Raw genomic sequence first — 19,263 nt, forward strand, 5'->3', positions numbered from 1 at the left:
GCTGTACAGGGATGCTTCTGGAAAGCTCATGGGCTTGTGTGGCCACTGCTGGGGACACAGGACAACCGAAACCCAGGAGAGGTTGTGTGTGCCAAGCCCAGCAGACTCAGAGAGACACTGGCTGTCTTCAACCCAGGTAAATGCATCTGTGGATGTCCTCTGCAGCTTGCCAGCCAGCTGCATGGGTACCATCTCCACCTCACATACCAGCTTGGTTTCCCCAGAGCCAGCTTGGAAGAAATGGTATAACATTTGGACAGCAAATCTAGCCTGGCATCAAGTGTGGGGGCATCTTTTGCACTGCTGTGTCATTACAGTTTGGTTTTCTAATGTGTGAGAAATGATGTAAGAATTAAAAAGAATTACACATGCAGGTGGCTGCTCTGCTCAAAAGTGTTTCATGTTTGGTTTAAGTCACTAAGAATGCCATTAACTTGACATTTTTATTCTGGTTTCTCAGAGTACACTTTCAGGTACAAACTTAATGAAGGTGTAGGGATTCCCAAAATCCCAGTTCATCCCATTGGATATCATGATGCAGAAGTATTACTGCGGTGAGTATACACCAGTCCTCCTCTCCAGAAGTCAGGGTTGACAAATGTGCAGACAAATTTTTCCTATTAAGATGGCAAAATCTATGTTGTTACTTGCATTTGCTACTCTTTTCTAGTAATGAAAGTAATTCAGAACTAATACTGTAGTAATTAATGTAGTAGTAATGTAGTTATTCCAGAAAATGTGGAAAATCCAAATAATTCTGTTTTTTCAATACTGCTTTCAAGAGTTTTGTAAAACCACCTAGGTTTTGCTGCAATAATTATTTAGAGAGTTTAAGGTTTCAGCCTAATGATCAATTGCATTTGTCTTGGTTTTCACTTCACAGTGCAATGGGAGGACCTGCAGCTCCAGACAGCAGCTGGAAGGGAAGTCTCAATGTGTCTTATAATATAGGGCCAGGATTCACAGGCAACTCTTCTACAAGGTCTCTTTTAATACTAGTCTGTTTATACAATATTGCAAAAAAAAAAAAAAATCCATCTGAGGTAAAGACTCTGAAGTAATACATCTAGACATACTCTGGACATTTCTTCTGGGAATTTCTAGGAATACATTTGGAGACAATTATTAGAATCTGAAAACAGATTGCATTAGAAAAAGATCATAAATTAGCAGATCAAGCCACATGACAATGACATTTGGAAATAAATTGTAATAAAGCTAAAGATCACTTTTCTGTGACATTTCCACATAAATATAGTTTCAGTTTACATGAGGTATTATTCAATGAGGACTGCTAGTGGACCTCAATGAAGAGTGTGTAAAAATGGTGTATCATTATCACTACTGCATCTCCTGGATAACAAGAGTATGTCTGAATGTACATATAATTTTATAATGACTTCAATTATCATTTTTCTTTTCTGCTCTGCTTTAACACTAGCTGAAAATGAATAAAGTAACAATAACTCAATAAGAAAGCATATTTGACATAATTACAGGGCTGTTTTGAGTATCTTGAAGAGCAACAGTGAGAAAACAGTATGATTCATCCACAAAACTTATATTTTTGAGTAGACTTTTTAACAGCTTCCTACTTGATAGAGTAACTTTTTTTTTTTTTAAATATGAATTAATTCTACACCTACTTCTTTCTCAGAGCAGTTCCATATCAAAAATGAACATTTTGATTCTAGGTAGAAAGTCACTTGCACATGGGAAGTGTGCACATATATCCACGTTCAAGGCACTGGTGTCTGTTACTTTCTGGGCAAAGATCCAGTGGCTGTCCTGAAGTAGGTTTTGATTTTGACAGCTATGCAGATTTGCTGCTGAAAAGATAACTTCAAATGTGGATCTCTTGAGGTTTTGCCAGACACACAACCCCCCCATTGTTTGGTGCTTTGTTTTTTCCACAGCTTAAGGGGGCTGAACACTGTGTTTGTTTTACCTCTCCAAATACCTGGATTCCCTTTGTTTCTATAAAATTTCACAAGTGGATTTTACTGGTGGGGGACAGGGAAAAAAAAACTGTGCTTCTAGTAGAAGGTTTTCTGCCTCTAATGGAGGATTCCCTACCCATGACAAGGAGGTTGGAAATGGATGACTTTTAAGGTCCCTGCCAACCCAAACCATTCTGTGATTCTGTGACTGACAAATCTTAATCACTTAGATCTACTGTCCTAAACACAGATTTCAGTTTATTCCTGGATAAATATTCCTTATCACCTTTTCTTCAAGTTCTGTATTATTGCATGGGCCTGTGCTGGGAAACCAAAGTGTATTCTTTATAAACATCTGCATATCCACAATTATAATTTTGGTCAAAATGTAGATTTTTTTTTTATTACTGTGCATGTTTTTCACTTTATTTCTCTAGCACACAATTATCTGAATGGTTCCCATTAAAAAAAGTTCTATAAATTCTGTAAATCTTTGCAAATGTATAGACTAGCCCAGCTCATAGATTTTTTCTGAGGCATCAGCAGCAGGCTTAGCTGAAATTAAAAATGGGTCTCTGAGACTGCATGACAGTGCTGAACACACATTGGATCAGCACTGAAAACTCAAAGCAGGACAGAAGAACAAACTCTCTGCTTTATGTGTTATTAGCATTGGCTTTTTACTGGCTTATTAATCAGAAATGGTTACTCCACCTTTCATTTCAGAAAAGTCAGAATGCATGTTCATACAAGCAATAAAATCACACGAATTTACAATGTCATTGGCATCCTCAGAGGAGCTCTGGAACCAGGTGAGCATCAGGTGCTTGATGATTTTAATTCCTTCTTTCTTCCGTATTTGTTGAAATTGTACTTGTGTTGTAAGAAATTTAAAATGTTTTAGATAACCATACAATACAGAGTCTTGATAACCATACAATACAGAGTCTTGAGACATTCTTAGGAGTTGTTCTGCCCTTCCCATCACACTATTTGTCATTGGCATTCCCAAGAATAGCATTCCCTTTAAAATACAGTGATAGACGTTGGAGAATGTTTTTTTACAGTGCTTGTCACTTTACAGTAGGCTTTACCTTACATCAGTCATACATTTTGCCTTTACAAAAATTAACATAATTCAAATTACAGAAAGCTTGTGATGATTTGGAACATTAACATTATACTATTGATACTATTTATTTATTATATTATTGAAACATTATATTATTGTAGCAGGTCATACAGAACAAATAATTTTAGATGGAAAAATATTTATTAAATATTTATTGTCTTTAGTTGCAGGCCTTAGTAGAGTAAGGTGAATGATTGTAGGTTCCCTTAAAAAATAAACTTGTAGCACTGGTATTGAACTTCGTATTTGATTTCATACAAGTAAAGATGCAGTCAAAGGAAATCACAGGTAATCCAAGTGCATTTTAAATTATTAATTGATACTGTATGTTTGTTTCCAGAGAGATATATTATTTTAGGTGGCCATAGAGACTCTTGGGTGTTCGGTGGTATTGATCCAACCACCGGTGCTGCTGTTCTGCAAGAAATCGTACGGAGTTTCGGTAAAATGAAGATGGAAGGTAACTTACTTCCTACAGATGTAAAATGATGGATATGGAAAACAGCAGCTTGGAGGATCAGTGCTTCCATAAGCTGTTGTATTGATTTAACTTTTCACCTCTACAGAAAGTTCTATTTCCTGTTATGAAAGTTGTAGATTCATTGAAGGGATGCATATGTGGCATTGTGTCCTACTTGGCTTGTGAGTGCAATGGTACCCTCTTAGCTGTGCAGAATGAAAATATTGCATTAAGAAGAAATACCTCTGCAATAATATGTTCCTCTAAAGAATTTAGAGAGGATTTTTTTACTATTATATCAGTTAAGTGCTGTTTTTAAAGCAATTGCCATTAACTGGTCAGTAGACTTTGAAAGTATAAGTTGAGTTTTCAAGTTTAACTATGTAATTGCAGGTTGGAGACCAAGGCGAACGATTATTTTTGCTAGCTGGGATGCAGAAGAATTTGGATTGTTGGGTTCCACAGAGTGGGCTGAGGTAAATAAAAGAAAAAACCATGTAAAACAAAGCAAAATATGAAATTGTGCTGCAGGTGACTGCAGCACCCAGGATCTATTCCTAAAGTGCAATCAAAAACTCTGTGGTAAAATGGGAGTACAACAGACTCCTTCAGGTGTTGTGAGGCACTCATGTATTTATATAATTACCTGACTAGCTAGCTTCTTACAACATAAGTGCTCTAACTCTTCTAAGATTTAAAACTCTACTTTGATTCAAAGCTAATATCCCACAGTGGTCTCTATATGGAAATCTATCTCATCATTTAACAGAATGATAGCATTTTATTTAACCCAGATTGGTCTAAATTTCTGCTTGAGAAATTCCTTAGCTTCTACAAATTCAAGCCCAGATCCTGAACCTCTGCTCTGTAAGCATGCCAAGCCTTTGTATAAAAATCAATCCTATTGGACATAGATTATCTATGAGTGAATAGATCAAAATTCCTGTGAATTCCATCACTGTAGAGTCTCAGGGGCAGGACAGTCAATTAATTCTGTAGGAGGATCCCTGACTGTATACCTGCCTGAAAGAAGAATGTTGGCAAGTTCAGAAGTGAGGTTCTGGGTACTTCTATCTTCCTTTTCCTGTTGGGCATATTCAGTTCTTAGTGGATTTGTTCAACCCCAATAAGAATATAGGTCTTACAAGAGTTTTCATTGCTTTGTCTGTAAAATCCAAATTAGAAATAGAGCAGGAAGAAAATTGCCTGATAAAACACATTTCTGCTGAACTATGTCAATTTATTAGTACTGAATAGTTTAACAAAAATGTGTTGTCTTATTCTTCTACTAGAATTTTATTTGCAGGTTAGTATTTAGCTGCGTGGATAGAGCTTTCAGAATCTATAAAACAAAAAAAAAAAATGAGTATTTTGATTTTAGTTTATTGGCATGCATTTCAGCAAATCACAAAATTACATAGCAAAATTGCACATGGTCAGAGGAGAAAACAAACCCAGAAAAATGCTTCCAAACACCAAGGGGATTCCATCGCTCTTCTGTTAACAAAGCTGAGATTTCTATTCCTTCAGATTTGCACTATTTTTTTCACCCATAAACTGTTTGGCTTCCAGCTTTAACAATATCCTCATCTTACTGCTGGTTTTTGAAACATGAAGAAAAAGTAATTTAAATTATTTTAAATCATTTACTGAGAATTTTCAAATAGTTGGCATTAAATTTTCATCCCACCTGAACTCCACTGGTGGCAAAAAATGCTGTATGTAAAAATTGATTTTTGTGATTTCTTTGTCTGTGTATCCCTGCATACATATAGGTGCTGTCAAGAAAAAAAAACCACACAATTGTTTTCATTTTGAGGAATATGAAACAATGATACAAAATTGATTAAGAAATCTATTTCTCATGAACAAGTCATTAATAAATTAGGGAGTTTTCTTATGTTCTATTTGTTAAATATTGCTACTGCTGTTCTGTAATGTGTTTTGTGTAATAATTTGGTATCTAGTAATCTATCATTCATTACTTCATGAAATGGCAGCTGTATAAGGTTAGAAAACTGTAAGCACAGTTCATATTTGAACATGTCTTTTAATATTATTTTTTCCTTGCTTCATCTTGGTGGTGTACATTACTACTCTTTTGGACCTAAATTAGATTCAGTTTCTCTAGAGACATTCCTCACAGCTTACATTCCCCTTCTCTGCAGCTGCCAGATCTGTCATGAATTAAATCTCGAGGAAAATTAACCCATAACATTCACCATCTTCTGTGTAACAGAAAGAATTCAGCTGTGGCAACATTCTTTTGCAACACAGACCATTTCCATTGCTCAGAAACAAAGGAATTTATTTATGCTGCAAATATGATTTTGTATATATGCAAGGCTCCATATAGGCAAGTAAAAGTCTTGCTCCCTCCCTTCATACTCTTTTGCAGGATTTCCTCTCCTGATTGTTTTTTTTTTTAATATATAAATTTCATTATGTAGCTATTAATTATCAATTAATTTTTTAGTTCATGTGACTTACAAATTATTAGTTGGGTTATAAACTGAATGACTCAAGTAACAATTGCTAACCTAATTAAAATATCTGTCACAAAGCCAAATCTCATGAAATACCACTTACTAATTAGAATATCAATTTCAAACAAAATTACCAGTTTGGAAAAAAATAAACAAGATGTCTGCATATATTTAGCATGAAAGTAATGCTTAGTGGACTCAAAATAGTCAGCTGCATTTAAGAAGAAAATTTCAGTGCCTTGACTTATCCCTTTTGAAAAAGAAGATTGTAGATATGTGAGGAGTGCTTGGTTTATCAGTTTTAAAATTGAGTTCAATGCTGGGAGCACATATGGAAAACTAGGGATTAAAAGCATGGAGGAATTCTGTCTGACCTCAGTCACATGTTGCATGTTCAGAAAATCCAGAAGTGCAGGGCTAAAATGCATGTAATAACCTAATTTTACTGTGCTACAATTCTATTCAGTAATTTTCCTGCTCCATTTTGCTCTTGTGTGATGCAGAAGGCAGCACCTACACTTTGTGGATGTTTTCCACCACAAATTAAGTCCCAGAAAGGAGTAATGAATTTCATATGCCAAGAGCATTTACCTATCCTCAAATAATAGAATTAGTAAGCTACACAGTAGTAATTATCCTGACTGAGATCTTAACAGTAATGCTCTAAAAAACAGTGCACTTGACATGCTCTTGACTAAATGCCACTTATTGGAAGTAAGAATTATATATTTGCAACCCTAGGAAAATGCCAAAGTCCTTCAGGAACGGGCAGTTGCTTACATCAACACAGATTCTTCTATAGAAGGTGGGTCTGTTATTTTAAACTTTACCTTACTTTACAGGTGTAATTTTTATTACACCTGTGCATCATTTCCTGCATGAGATAGGTATTGTGGTGTACAGAGTAAGTGTAGCAAATAGGGAGTTAAGAGGAGAGAGAGAACAGTTTAAGTTTTCATGTGGCTTTCTTTTGCAAGTAGTGCCATTCATGAGCTGCAGTCCACCTGTCTGAGTCCAGAATATCTCCTCTGGAGGAGTTTATGATTCTGTGCTAATAAACTCAGCATTCTGTATGTTAAACTGTCTCTTAGCTGCATCCAACTTTAATTTACAATTGTAGTTTTAATATATGACAGACTGCTCCTTGTTCTGGTCACAGCTCCTGCTCCTTTCCCTGTGGAATTATAATATTTTGAGGTTATAAATTATTATGATGGTAAGACCTCAGGCTTACACTTTGTGGGGGTAGGAAATGCTTTGGTGCTTTGAGCCAGTGTGCTCACCTTTGCTGATTGCCAGGAGCAGGGTTATATATTTATTACAGCAGGACTTCTTAAAAAAATAGACACTGAAAAGTGTTTCACAAAAACCCTTATCCACCATTATCCAATTTACTGTGTCCTTCAGATTATGAGAAGAATAAGCCATTCAGGGATGCTGCTTAGAAACTGGCCTTTTTTTTTTTGAGAGAGGTCCCAACACTATATCACAAAATCCTTCTGAAATTATGCTGCACTTTATTACAGAAAGATCTTTTTTACTGTTTTCTGTGCTAAATAATAGTCAGGAGAGTCCTGTGAAGCTGCTCTGCATTGTAACCTCAGTTACTCAGGGCATTACTCTTCTCATGTCAAATCCAACTTATTTGGGCTTCCTGTGTGTGAATAAAATTGATATCTGCAGGCATATTTAGGAACTCTTTTTATTCCTGTCAGCTAAAAATTTTGTCTGTCACAAAAGGATTGGAAAGAAAGAAAAGCTAAATCCAGGTTCTAAATGCTCAGTTGGAGCTGGGGAACATGGAGGGTTAGAGCTGTTCCTTCATTTATGCTGCCTACATGCTGTGTAAAAAGTAGAGCAGAATTTCACACCTAGGAAATCTCACAAATGAAATAATAGTTTACAACTGCTTCATATTCTCACCATGGATTGTAATGCATATTTTTTAGTTGGTTTGCAGCCAACATGCTGCTGCCTTAACAATTTTCTTCTAAATCTTGATTATTCAAACATGTCTCTTGCTTTATGCATTAAAGAAAATGTGAAAGCAAAACAACTGGAAAAGAAGTGTGTAATAAGGAAAAGGACACCATGTTCAGGGCACTGGCTTAAGTATCTTGGACATCTCTCACCTGAGCAGTAAAATCCCCTCTGGACTCATAGCATTCTGGTAGTCTGAAAATGATTTTGTTCATCATCATATGTTCTCCACAACACTTCTTGTACCACTTTTTGGACAGCAAATTATATCTATTTACTGTCCTATAGCAATGAAAAGAAGCACAGTAAGTCTTTTTTTTTTTTTTTTTTTGAATGCTTTTGTGGCTTGAATTTCCAGTTTTCACTTACAGACTCTGCTTGGAAACATCATTAACGTTATCTGGTATTTTTTCCATCATCTTACTTTCTGCCTTCTGTTCAACAAAAGCTTTGGAAAGCGTATGAGTGATGAGGGCTTGTAGCTAATGAGGCATAATTAGGCATACTTCAGAGCTATGGGAAGGCTTAATTACATGACTGTGGATGTACTATAACCAATACTTTATTGCCTGGTAGTGGCAGTAGCTTACAAAGTGAGACCATGCAGTCTAATGCTGTATATATTCTGAGGCAAGATCTGAATTCTTGCCTCAGTCAAAAAGTTTTTCTAAGAAACGACTGCAGGGTTTAATCCATTAAGATAATGCCACTAGTACATGAAGGGAAAAATATCCATGTTTTTGTTTTATTTTCAGGTAACTACACATTAAGAGTTGACTGTACCCCTCTTCTCTACAAACTGGTGTATAATCTGACAAAAGAGGTATGGAATCCATCTATTTTTCTGCCTTTCTAAGAATAAGTAAGACTCCAAGTTTATTTGATAAAATTGGACTATTGAATAATACCTGACTTTCTTTATTGCTGTGCTAGAAGATCCCACCAAAATCAATAGCAGAACATCCCATCAGCAGTACACAGTCCATGCCCACAGTTCCTCAGTATTCTTAAAAGGATTGAAATGTGTCACTGACATAAGTGGAATCTTATTTGCAATATACAGTAAAATAATAATATAAAAGCAAAATGCTTGAGCAAGATGAATTCTCTAAAGTTATAACCATTGAAGGGAAATATTTTTGACATTGGCTGGCTACCAGTTTCTCTCTGTCTGTTCCCCTGAATCTCCTCCATATCTTACTGAGCCCCTGAAATATGTGATAAATATTGAAGGATTAAGAAGGTTTTTTAACGGGTCTGATGTGTGGATTTGCTTTATTTCAAGCAGTCTAACCATTACTCCTTTACTTTCACCTCTCAGGATACATTATCATAAGGCTGAAGTGTTGTGATCCATTAAAGCATGGAACTTTATTTTCCATCTGAGTTCACCAGATTAGGCTCCTGTCGTGAGCCATTGCCACCATCCTCAAATGAGGATTCATCTCAGCTAACAAAAGACAGAACAACAGCAACACAGGCTCCCTGTAAAGGCATTGGGTAGAAATTGCTGCCTTTAGGGTGAGATTTGTTTGACCAAATGTGGCTTTCTACCTTTGTATGTACTGAACTCAAACTATTTCCACTCCCTAATCTTAAGGGAACTCTGGTCACTTGGTCCAGTGTAAAGATCTGCCCTGACTCCAGGTAGCAATTTCCCATCCTGCTAGATGCATTCATCCCAAATTATTTTCAAACGCAGTACACTTTTACCACCTGAAATGCCATGGTTTGGATCTGGGGTGGTTTATCTGTGCTATTCCCATGATTTTCTTTTCTACATTTTATTTTCCTATCAATTCTATCTTAATCTTTCATCCTTGCAGAGGGAAGAAGCTGTGCTGCTCAGATATTAGCTCTGGCTCTTGGCACACTGAAGAGCATTCTCTTTTGTCTATAAAAATTTTCGTGTCCTTAGTGCTGCAGGGCCCATGATAAAATAATTTACTTTCTGTCAGCAGCAAGCCACTAACTCAGGAAGACATTTCATTGTAAAAGATAAACAAAGTTACAAAAAAGTGCTCTGGGCTAAAAATAGTACCTAGCTCTGATCTTAAGTCAACCATTCAGCTATTGTGTGTTTGAGTAGAAGATTTCCATTAAAATAACAGGCAAAGCACTTGAGACTGACTTGTAAAAATAAATGTCATATTCACTGTTATTTTAGCTTTTAACAGTAGAAGCATGATGTAAATGGAAAACCTGGCAGCCTGATTATGCATGTCCAAAGGAAAGTTATTTCTGTTCATAGTAAGGTGTCCAACATCCAAAGATCTCTTTGCTCTTCTTGTTTTTCCAGTTCTCACCAGAAAGAAGTGGTGTACACGTGAAGTGTTTTCTTCCAGGGAGTTCTGCATTTAAGTGTGGTCCAGCTAGAGATGAGACATTGACCTGTTGATTGTCTTTTTGGCCCTGCTTTGCTGCCAGGGTTTAGACATTTGGACACCACCAAATGGTGTCTGCAACAGTTCAGCTCCAATCCTCCTGTGGTTATCACTGCTTCTTTTGCATTTATACTTAGAGAATTCTTCATCTTCTCTTGAGTTAGCAGGAAGCTTATGCTGGTCCTAAATTTGGATCTAAGTCAGGGCAAATATGTTTTACCGTGCTCTCAGTGTTGTATGAAAAAGCTGACCCATGATTTTACATGACCAGAACTGTGAGAATAACATCTTTGCCAGAGCAGAGAGTGCTTTTCCTCCCATATGTCAGAGTTCAGCTTGCTCTTATTAATGTGCAGTTTTCATTTTAGCCCTAGGACTTGACCAGAGTACCCTGAAAATGACAGCAGCCAAGCAGTTATTTCACAAAGTTGTTATTTTCCTGCTAGCTGCTGAGAGAATCTCAGAGGTCAGAACTCTTTGCAAGTTCAGTTTGGAGTCTGTATGTTTTTCAAGGTCGAATTTAAGTCCCAACAATATGGTGGGACCATGTAAGTGTCCATGAACATTTATTCTTTGTATTTTGGAAAAAAAAAACCCAATCCTCTGCACACAATAACCAATCTTATACTTAAAGGACTGTGTCTATTAAAGGTTGTTTAAGTGTAAGTGAGAGACCAGGGTTGGAGTCTTGATTTATTTCTACTCTGCCACAGATTCTCTAAGAGCTTTCGTCAACTTATTTTATACTCTTTCATAGTTTTGCCTTTTCCATCCTGGTAACAGAGCTTTTGGGGGTTTTTGAGGTGAGGGTGAGACCTACATTTGTACATACAGTGTCTTGCACAATATTTCTCCAGGCTTGCTTGAGTCCTCTTGGAACTGCTCTAATATGACTGGTTTGGACCTTTCCTTCTAGCACAATTCTTTTGTACATTTCCTAGAGAACAAGCAGTCAAATTTTAAGTTTAGCCTTGTGGAGAGAATATTGCTGCAGTGCAGGGCAAACCTCAGGACAAACAGGCTTGTGGTTGTCATCTCCCCATGCCTGCTGAAAGGAAAGCAGGCTCCAGTTTCTGGAGGAGTCCCACAGTATTATCTATGCTGTTGTGTGTGTACATGAACATTCCCCCTGTGGCATATGAGCTCCAGGTAGCATCCCTTTAACCTGTTCTTTCCTACTGTCTGTGGTTGGTTCCAAGTGCCTGTGAGATGCTTTCGTTGTTTGAGAATGCATAAATGTGTGTAACAAAATGTCAATATTCACTTCTGCATGCAGCAACACTGCTAGTTAAGAACGAAGCAGGGAGCTGCAAAGATCTCCTTTGATAATGAATTGAGTTAGAGGTATTTCCAGTGAGATTATCATATTTCCCTCTCCAGATTTTAAGCCCTGATGAGGGTTATGAAAATAAATCTCTTTATGAGAGCTGGCTTGAGAAAGATCCCTCATCTGAAAATAATAACTATCCCAGGTAAGTTCTTAATATGTTTTGGGGTTTTTAACCTCAATATTTTAACCATATCACGGCATGGCTACTCACTAGAACTTTTTGAGATGTGATATTTTTGGCAGCAATACAAAACCTTTTAGCACAAGGTGACCCTCTAGCAGTATTTTTAATAGTAAAACAAAATAAAATAGTATTTTTTTAATTTAAAGATGGTGACATTATTCCTGTGGTGAAATGAAACCTCACACTTTCTAAATACTTGCTTATTAGTAGAAAAGCAATTGAAAAGCATTAAAAAAAAAAAAAGTATGGGGAAAGTGTTCAAAACATGGTTTAGTCACCTACAAGATAAGATAAAATCAAAATTATTAGGATAAACAAACAGTTGAAAGAAGCTGCCCAGAGCAGTAATTAAAAAACTTGAGATAATTACTTCTAGTTTACACAATGAATGTAAATGTATTACATTACAAATCTATATATGAGTGTATTAGCACTCCATATTTGAAGGTATTACAACTCCAAAATGCTCTTTCCACCTGTGACTCAGAAAGGCTAAATCTTATTCACAGTGTGTTGCTACTGACATAAGGTAAACAGAGCTGCCCCCTTTTGTGATTTGACAAAAATCTTCTGCATGTTTCTGGCTATGCTAAGATGAGTTTCTGGACTCATTAGACCCACTGAGATTTCTTCCTTTTGGAAAAGCAGCCAGATTTGATCTTTTTTAGTTGATGCACATCATTCCTTGCAGAAATGTACACTAACTTCAGCGCTTCGGCTGGAAATAGTGGAAACATTTTTTTTTTTTTTTTTTTTAGCTGAGAAACACTTCTTGTTCACCCGGCCAGACATATAAACCTAAAACTTAACTTCAAATGTAAATATTTGAAAATACTTCGTAGGCTGTGTCTGTCTCCTGCCGGGTCCTTACCCCTGCCACGCCGCAGCTCCCCATCAGATGGCAGCGGCGGCCCGCGGGTGCCGCCCGCGCCTTTCGCAGTGGGAATTATTTATCGCTCTTGGATTCGGCTGCGGAATGTGCCAAGTACACAAACACATCTGTCTTTACACATGCTGCTGCCCAATTCGTATTAGTTTGGAAATAGATGATTGATGTTTTAAGACGGCAGAGACATGGCTGATACAATTTTATGGCTCCTGTGCATAAATTGTTTGTGTTTTTAATGTCAGCACTGCCATAATTAGGATTGCTACAATTAAAAGATCGTCCTAGCAATATTGGATACTGAATCAGAGTGTTGGAATAAAATCAGTTAAGTAATTAAGCTTGCCATTCATCTAGCCTTTGATCTTGCTAGTGTCCCTGATGTGCCCTTCAGAAGAACTGACCTCAATTTCTGAAAAATCTGCATTTTGCATAAATTACTACCACACTGTTCAGTAAGTGCCCTTGCTAAGATGTTGTCTTTTCTGCATGCAGAATAAATAAACTGGGGTCAGGCAGTGATTTTGAAGCTTACTTCCAGCGACTGGGAATTGCATCAGGCAGAGCTCGTTACACCAAGAACAGGGTAAGTCTGACAGACTGCTTGAAGAAGTTTGATGGTGCTGAGCAGTCATCCTGTTAAAAGCATTTATTCATAATTAATTAAAAAGCTTCAAAGCATCTTTGACTGGTTTGTATACAGTGACGTTTATTAATTTAGCAAGAAACCTAAATGTTTGCAGGATAAAACATGTTACAGTGATGTGTAAATCTATAGGATGTCAAGTTCACAGAGAGGTATTTATAGAGTCTGATTGAAGGTGGACAGTTTGTTCCACCATGCTATTAATAGTCCCCTTAGTATACAAATCTTCCATAGCTGAGTTCAGAAACAGATACACAAGGTAAAAAGGGGCTGTGATTGAGGACTTTTGCTATCCAAACTCCAAACTGTTTTCACTTCGGAGAGGGTAACCTCTGTGCAATAGAACTGAAGGCAGGTCTGTGTGGGTAGAGAGAAAGAAGCCTGCTCACTTAATCCTGTGCAACAGTCCATGGATTCAGACTGGTTTAATTTTTTAATACAAACACAAACAAATGAAGGATATTAAACTGTGTTTTGTGGCAGATAGCTTTTTTGATTTGGAAACCAAACAAAGCATCAGAGTTGTAAAGGGATCAATACATCTTTTAACTGCAGTCAGAATACAGGGCATTGACAAATTTGCTTGCTCTTTTCCAGAAAGTAGACAAATTCAGCAATTATCCTGTTTATCACACTGTGTATGAGACATTTGAGCTAGTGGAAAAATTTTATGACCCCACCTTCAAGAAACAGCTAACAATTGCCCAGTTACGAGGAAAACTGGTTTATGAGCTGGCAGATTCCCAGGTCATTCCCTTCGACTCTAGAGACTATGGAGAAGCCTTAAAAGGATACAGCAACAAAATTTATAAATTAGCCAAGAAGCATGAGGAGCAGCTGAAACTTTACAAAGTATCATTTGGTGAGTAACAGACACAGGACTGTGCATTATGTGCATTAATTAGAATCGTGCAGGGACGTGTTACATCTGTCATAGCTCTGCAAATTAATTCCTTTCTTTCCTCTTTGAATTTTGCCATCACAGTAAAGAGCTTCTAATTTTTTTTTCCTAAACACAACACAGGTTTAACACATTATTGTCTTGATAAAACAGTGTGGTGGGTTCAGTGCTGGCCAATTACTAAGGGTTATAATAATTTTCATTAAATTATTAATTACAGGCCTTATTACAGTGCTGACAGGCAGTCAAGGACCTCAGATATAGGACAAAGAGGTATCTCAGCCTGGTCCTCACTTCCTTGCTTAAAAAAGAAGACAAGTCAAGTGTTTATGGCAACTGTTTGAAATTAAGGCACGTAGGTGTCCATTCCTCTTCATCCAAAACTTCATCTGACCCTGGGGAGCTCTGCCATCTCCCTCAGTGCCTGGCTGCCATTTTTAAGCCACAGGAGCCCTTTTCCAGCTCTCCTGCAGGAATACATCCATTTGCTGAGCACCTGAGCACGTTGTTCTGGGGCCCATAAAACAGGTCTAAAGCGGCACAGTGCTCAGGATCCCAGGCTGGGATAGATCCACAGTAATTTTCAGTCTCCTCTTTTTTTCTTCATTTTTTCCTTCTTGCCTTGATCACTCCTTGTGTTTCTGCACCAAGGAGATTTTTCAGTCACTTGCTACCTGATGAACCCATGATTTAGAGATCCAATCACCTTTTGGAGATGCAGTCCTCGTTTGGGGTATGTGAAACATTGTAAGAAACTCAAATTGAACCAACATTTGGGGGAAATTAAAAATTACATTTGAAATGTCATGTGATGGTTTAGGTGAAAAATTATTGACTATTTTGAAAAGACACCCTTTTTTGTAAAAAGGCCTCTAGGGACAGAGGAAGCATCTTGTGTGATGGATCATCAGGTCTGAGATTCTGTAAAACACCAAGAGTTACTTCAATATGTTCTAGTGTTCACTGCAGCATGTCTCATAAGATCAAATCTAATTTTTTTTTTCAGTAGAACATCTATCAAAATATCTGCAAATAATTTATTTTCATTGAGTTTCTATTTTCAGATTAAAAGTTGCACAAACTACCTCCTGACCAACGCATCTATTCTCGTTCCTAGAATCCTTGAAGCAATTTTCTATTTTTAGCCTTTTTTTTTCACCCAAATAACACCAAGACCTCTCCTTAATAACTTCATGCGTAATTTTGACTATTTTTTTACCAAGGCATGTTTTTCAGCCTCATCATTATTTTCATGGCTCTTCTCTGATGCCTGATGAATTTTAAATTATTTCTTGAATGAAGCTAAAATTTCAAATTTTTTATTTATTGTATTGCACCAGAGTACGTTAAATAAGATAGGTAGGTTTTACAATACTGTGAAAATTAAAGTTTATTTCAGTCAGCATTTTTATAGAATTGCTTATTGTCAACACTGAATGTCAGAAAATTGTGTATTAAGTCTAAGTAAATCATATAATTGTCCTTTAAAATAATAGATTAAGGTTCTTATTTGCATTTGGATTCAGATTTTAGCTGTTCATCTGCAACAATGAAGGCTGGAACGTTTTTTTTCATAAAATTTGTGCTTGTAGTCATATGCTATCAGGAAATACTGTTTTCAAATGGGGAAAAAAGCAATGTGATGTTTTCTAAAATCACCAACACAACACTGAAGAGCTAGTGAACATGAACACAAAGTTTCTTACATTATTTTTTTCTCTTAAATCCCCTCCTACTGCTTCTGAAATATAATCTGTTGCTGTGATATGGCCATGATGTCAGCAGAGCAGGACTCTGCCCTGGCAAACTTAGAGCTCTTGCCACAGGGTTGTGGACAAGTGTGAATTCTCACCCTCACAAGGTGATGTGTCCCTCTGAGCTGCAGTCTGTAAACAGCTTGCATACATAAAGTCTGGGCCTCCAATTGCACCAACTAAGCAACAGCAATAGGACAAAAATGAAGCAAGTGTAGGCTTGTGATGAATAAATAAGCTTGCTAGAAATAGGAGAGCAAATGAGTCTGAGGAACAGCTTTCAAAAGGAGTCCTGGGAACAGAGAGCCTGTCACGTGAAATTGGATGATAAATCTATAAAGAGTGAAGGGATAATAGTTGCCAACAGAGGACTGGATTTAAGGGATGATCTCATTGTATGTCCAGTCTTCCTGCACAGTTGAAGAGAGGATACTCTGGTTTAGCCAAAGTTTTTTGAAACTTGTGGGCAAAATCTACAAGTTTTAAACTGTCTTTCTTTCTAAGTTGAGTGTTGATGGGATCAGAATTTGGCGTCGTAACATCCACCTGTGATTTATTTGACAAAAATTACTTGCATAAATCAATACTTTTCCCAGGTCTGTATTAAATAGAGCCTCCCACATCACAGCTGCTACTGCCATTAAAAGGAAGGCCTGCTAAGTTATTCCACATGTCTTGGATGTACAGGGCTGGGAAAAGCAGCAGCCATTCCTGCACAGGGAAGCAGGGCACAGGCACCTCCTGTGCTGCAACTCCAGCGTGCAGCAAGTACAGGACTTGGCTGCTGTAACCTGCTGTGTCTGTCCCTGTGTGCCACAACAGCTGTCCCTTTTGTGCCTCACCTGTCACACTCTCCTGTTGTGCTGGGAATGGGACATCTTTCTCCTCGAGCAACATCCTGCTGTTCTTCCACAGCCTTCTGGAGCAGCTGGTATTTCTGATGGAAGTCAGGCTTTTCATACCTGAACACTGCAGTGCATTTGTTTAGCAGCAAACTGCAGAGCTCTCAATGTGCAATGACAGCCAGTTTTTTGCTTGCAAGGCAGAGGGAAGATGTATGGTTGTGAAAGCTTTTCCAAGCACTCTGCTTTACTGCTGGTCTCATTGCAAAAGGTATTTGCTAGTAATGCAGATCTTTAAAGTCTGCACTAGGGAAACCAATCAATTGTGTAAAAATGACAAAATAAAGGCTATTATAGAAGCAATATAAATGTAGTTCCTCTCCCACTGGGCAACTGAAAGGTATATTTGGCTTAGTGAATACTTCAAAGTTGTTCATGTTCTTCCATTCCTAGATCCTCTTTTTTCTGCTGTGGTGAACTTCTCAAAGGCTGCTGCTGAATTTCACAGGAGACTTGAACAAGTTGACAAGAAAGAGTAAGTCAGAAAAACAGATTTATATATTTATATATATATATATATGTGTGTGTGTGTGTGTGTGTCTGTGTGTGTGTATGTATATAGTTATGTTCTGGTTTGCCTTAGGTACCCAGAGTGGCAGTTCTTTATTTCTTCTACTACACAAGGATCACAGGGATTCTCTCTGAAGAATGTAGAACAGAGCCCTGAACCCTGAGACAGGCAGTATTTTTTTAAGATGAATAAGCAGATACAGGAATGTTTCCTGTGATTGATAGTATGAGCTGTAGAGCTTATTACTAGTATCAGGTTGTCATTAAAATTACTGTAACACATGGAAAGGCAGGTAGCAATGAAAGTTAGAGTTGGACTGAGATCTCTATTTAGACACCTACACTTGAGTGTTAGAGGTGATGCCAGAATTTTTACTTTCAGCACACTTCAAAGACAGAGAATGATGCTTCAGAATATCTGAGATATCCATATGATGCTTGACAGCCCAAGGCCTCTTGCAGGACTCCTGTGCCCTCTGAGTGCAGTGACTGCAGGCCACATATGGTACCAGATGTGTTTAAGCAGCTGAATCCAATCCTTCCTATGTTACTGTATGGATTGGAACAGGACTATGGACATTTGGCTTATGGGTGGACACCAAAATTTAGTGATCCTCACCTGTGTAAATCTCAGTCTTCTTCTCCATTCTCTTAACTGCCATCTTCCCTGTGACATTTAATACTAAGCAGGGGTCTGACACTCAGAAAGTTTCCCATTTTATTTTGCATGGTGTGAAATGTTGTTTTCTAGCACAGAAATATCAATTCATTAATATAACATGGATTCATAATCTCCACTTGCAAAACTTTTTTTGTAAACTGTAGACCACACTTGTCTTTTTTCTTTTTCTGTCAAAAAAATAGAAGAAAAGTGTTTTAAATGAAACTGGGAAGTCACCTTTCCCCACTGTGTGACATTTCTCCGTCTCCCTCTCCTGCAGTTCAGTTGCAGTGCGCATCATGAACGACCAGCTGATGTTGATAGAAAGAGCTTTCACTGATCCTCTGGGCTTGCCAGGAAGGAAGTTTTACAGGTGAGGCTAAAAGTTTCTTGATCTGCTGTGTAAGGCACCCTGTTTTTGCAGCTGACTGGTCAGTTGAATTGCTGTATGGGTCTCACAGGAATTACCATACAACACATTGCTTTAAGAACAATTCAGTGAGTAGTGGACTTTGTTTATAACCCTTAAGGAGAACTCCTTGTCTACACAAGTCTTGTGGAGCCAAATTACTCTCTTTAGGCTCTTTTTATCAACTGTGGTTAAACAATAACAGCATTACACTCTTTTACTTGTAGATGTGCAGTACTGCTGCTGTTACAACTTGCTCTTGTGATCATCTGCAAAGTGAGGATTGAGTGAAGAATGAATGAACTGTATTGAAAAAAAAAAGTGAAAAGTGGGTAGAGTAAATGAGAACAGATGTGTAATGAGGGTCAGTTGAAGAGAGAAGCCAAGAAAGGAGAGCTTGGAGAGGGAGGGACCTTCCAGCACAGGATAAAGGTCTGTGAGCTGTGCTGCAGAGCCCAAACTGTCCCAGTTTTGGCTTCTATAGGTGCTCCAAAAAGCTTAAACCAATAACTACTATATCCTTTCTAGAAACCCAGTGCTTTTGTTAGGAATACCTGACAAGATGCCAGCTTTCAGTGTCAGGGGTGTAAGTACCTCACTTTACTTTCAGTATCCCCCTTTTCCTAACAACTGGATATGTCTGAGTCACTGATAGATGGCTTTCATGCCATGCCAGAAGTCTTTCAGGCAGGCAGAAC

General features: G+C 37.7%; 1 protein-coding gene across 1 annotated transcript in view; it reads left to right on the top strand.

Annotated features, from left to right (window-relative positions):
* The window catches only part of LOC103827253 (N-acetylated-alpha-linked acidic dipeptidase 2-like), a 39,489-nt gene that overhangs the window by 8,905 nt on the left and 11,321 nt on the right, over positions 1-19,263 (top strand). Inside the window, exons 7-18 of the mRNA XM_009102744.4 lie at positions 461-554; positions 884-982; positions 2,667-2,752; positions 3,413-3,532; positions 3,926-4,008; positions 6,760-6,823; positions 8,754-8,821; positions 11,763-11,854; positions 13,278-13,368; positions 14,026-14,290; positions 17,379-17,460; positions 18,437-18,529. Of these exons, the coding sequence (XP_009100992.2) occupies positions 461-554; positions 884-982; positions 2,667-2,752; positions 3,413-3,532; positions 3,926-4,008; positions 6,760-6,823; positions 8,754-8,821; positions 11,763-11,854; positions 13,278-13,368; positions 14,026-14,290; positions 17,379-17,460; positions 18,437-18,529 (1,237 nt within the window). The remainder of the gene's footprint in view (positions 1-460; positions 555-883; positions 983-2,666; positions 2,753-3,412; positions 3,533-3,925; positions 4,009-6,759; positions 6,824-8,753; positions 8,822-11,762; positions 11,855-13,277; positions 13,369-14,025; positions 14,291-17,378; positions 17,461-18,436; positions 18,530-19,263) is intronic.

Source organism: Serinus canaria, chromosome 1 (genome assembly GCF_022539315.1).
Source record: "Serinus canaria isolate serCan28SL12 chromosome 1, serCan2020, whole genome shotgun sequence".
NCBI classification, from domain to species: Eukaryota; Metazoa; Chordata; class Aves; order Passeriformes; family Fringillidae; genus Serinus; species Serinus canaria.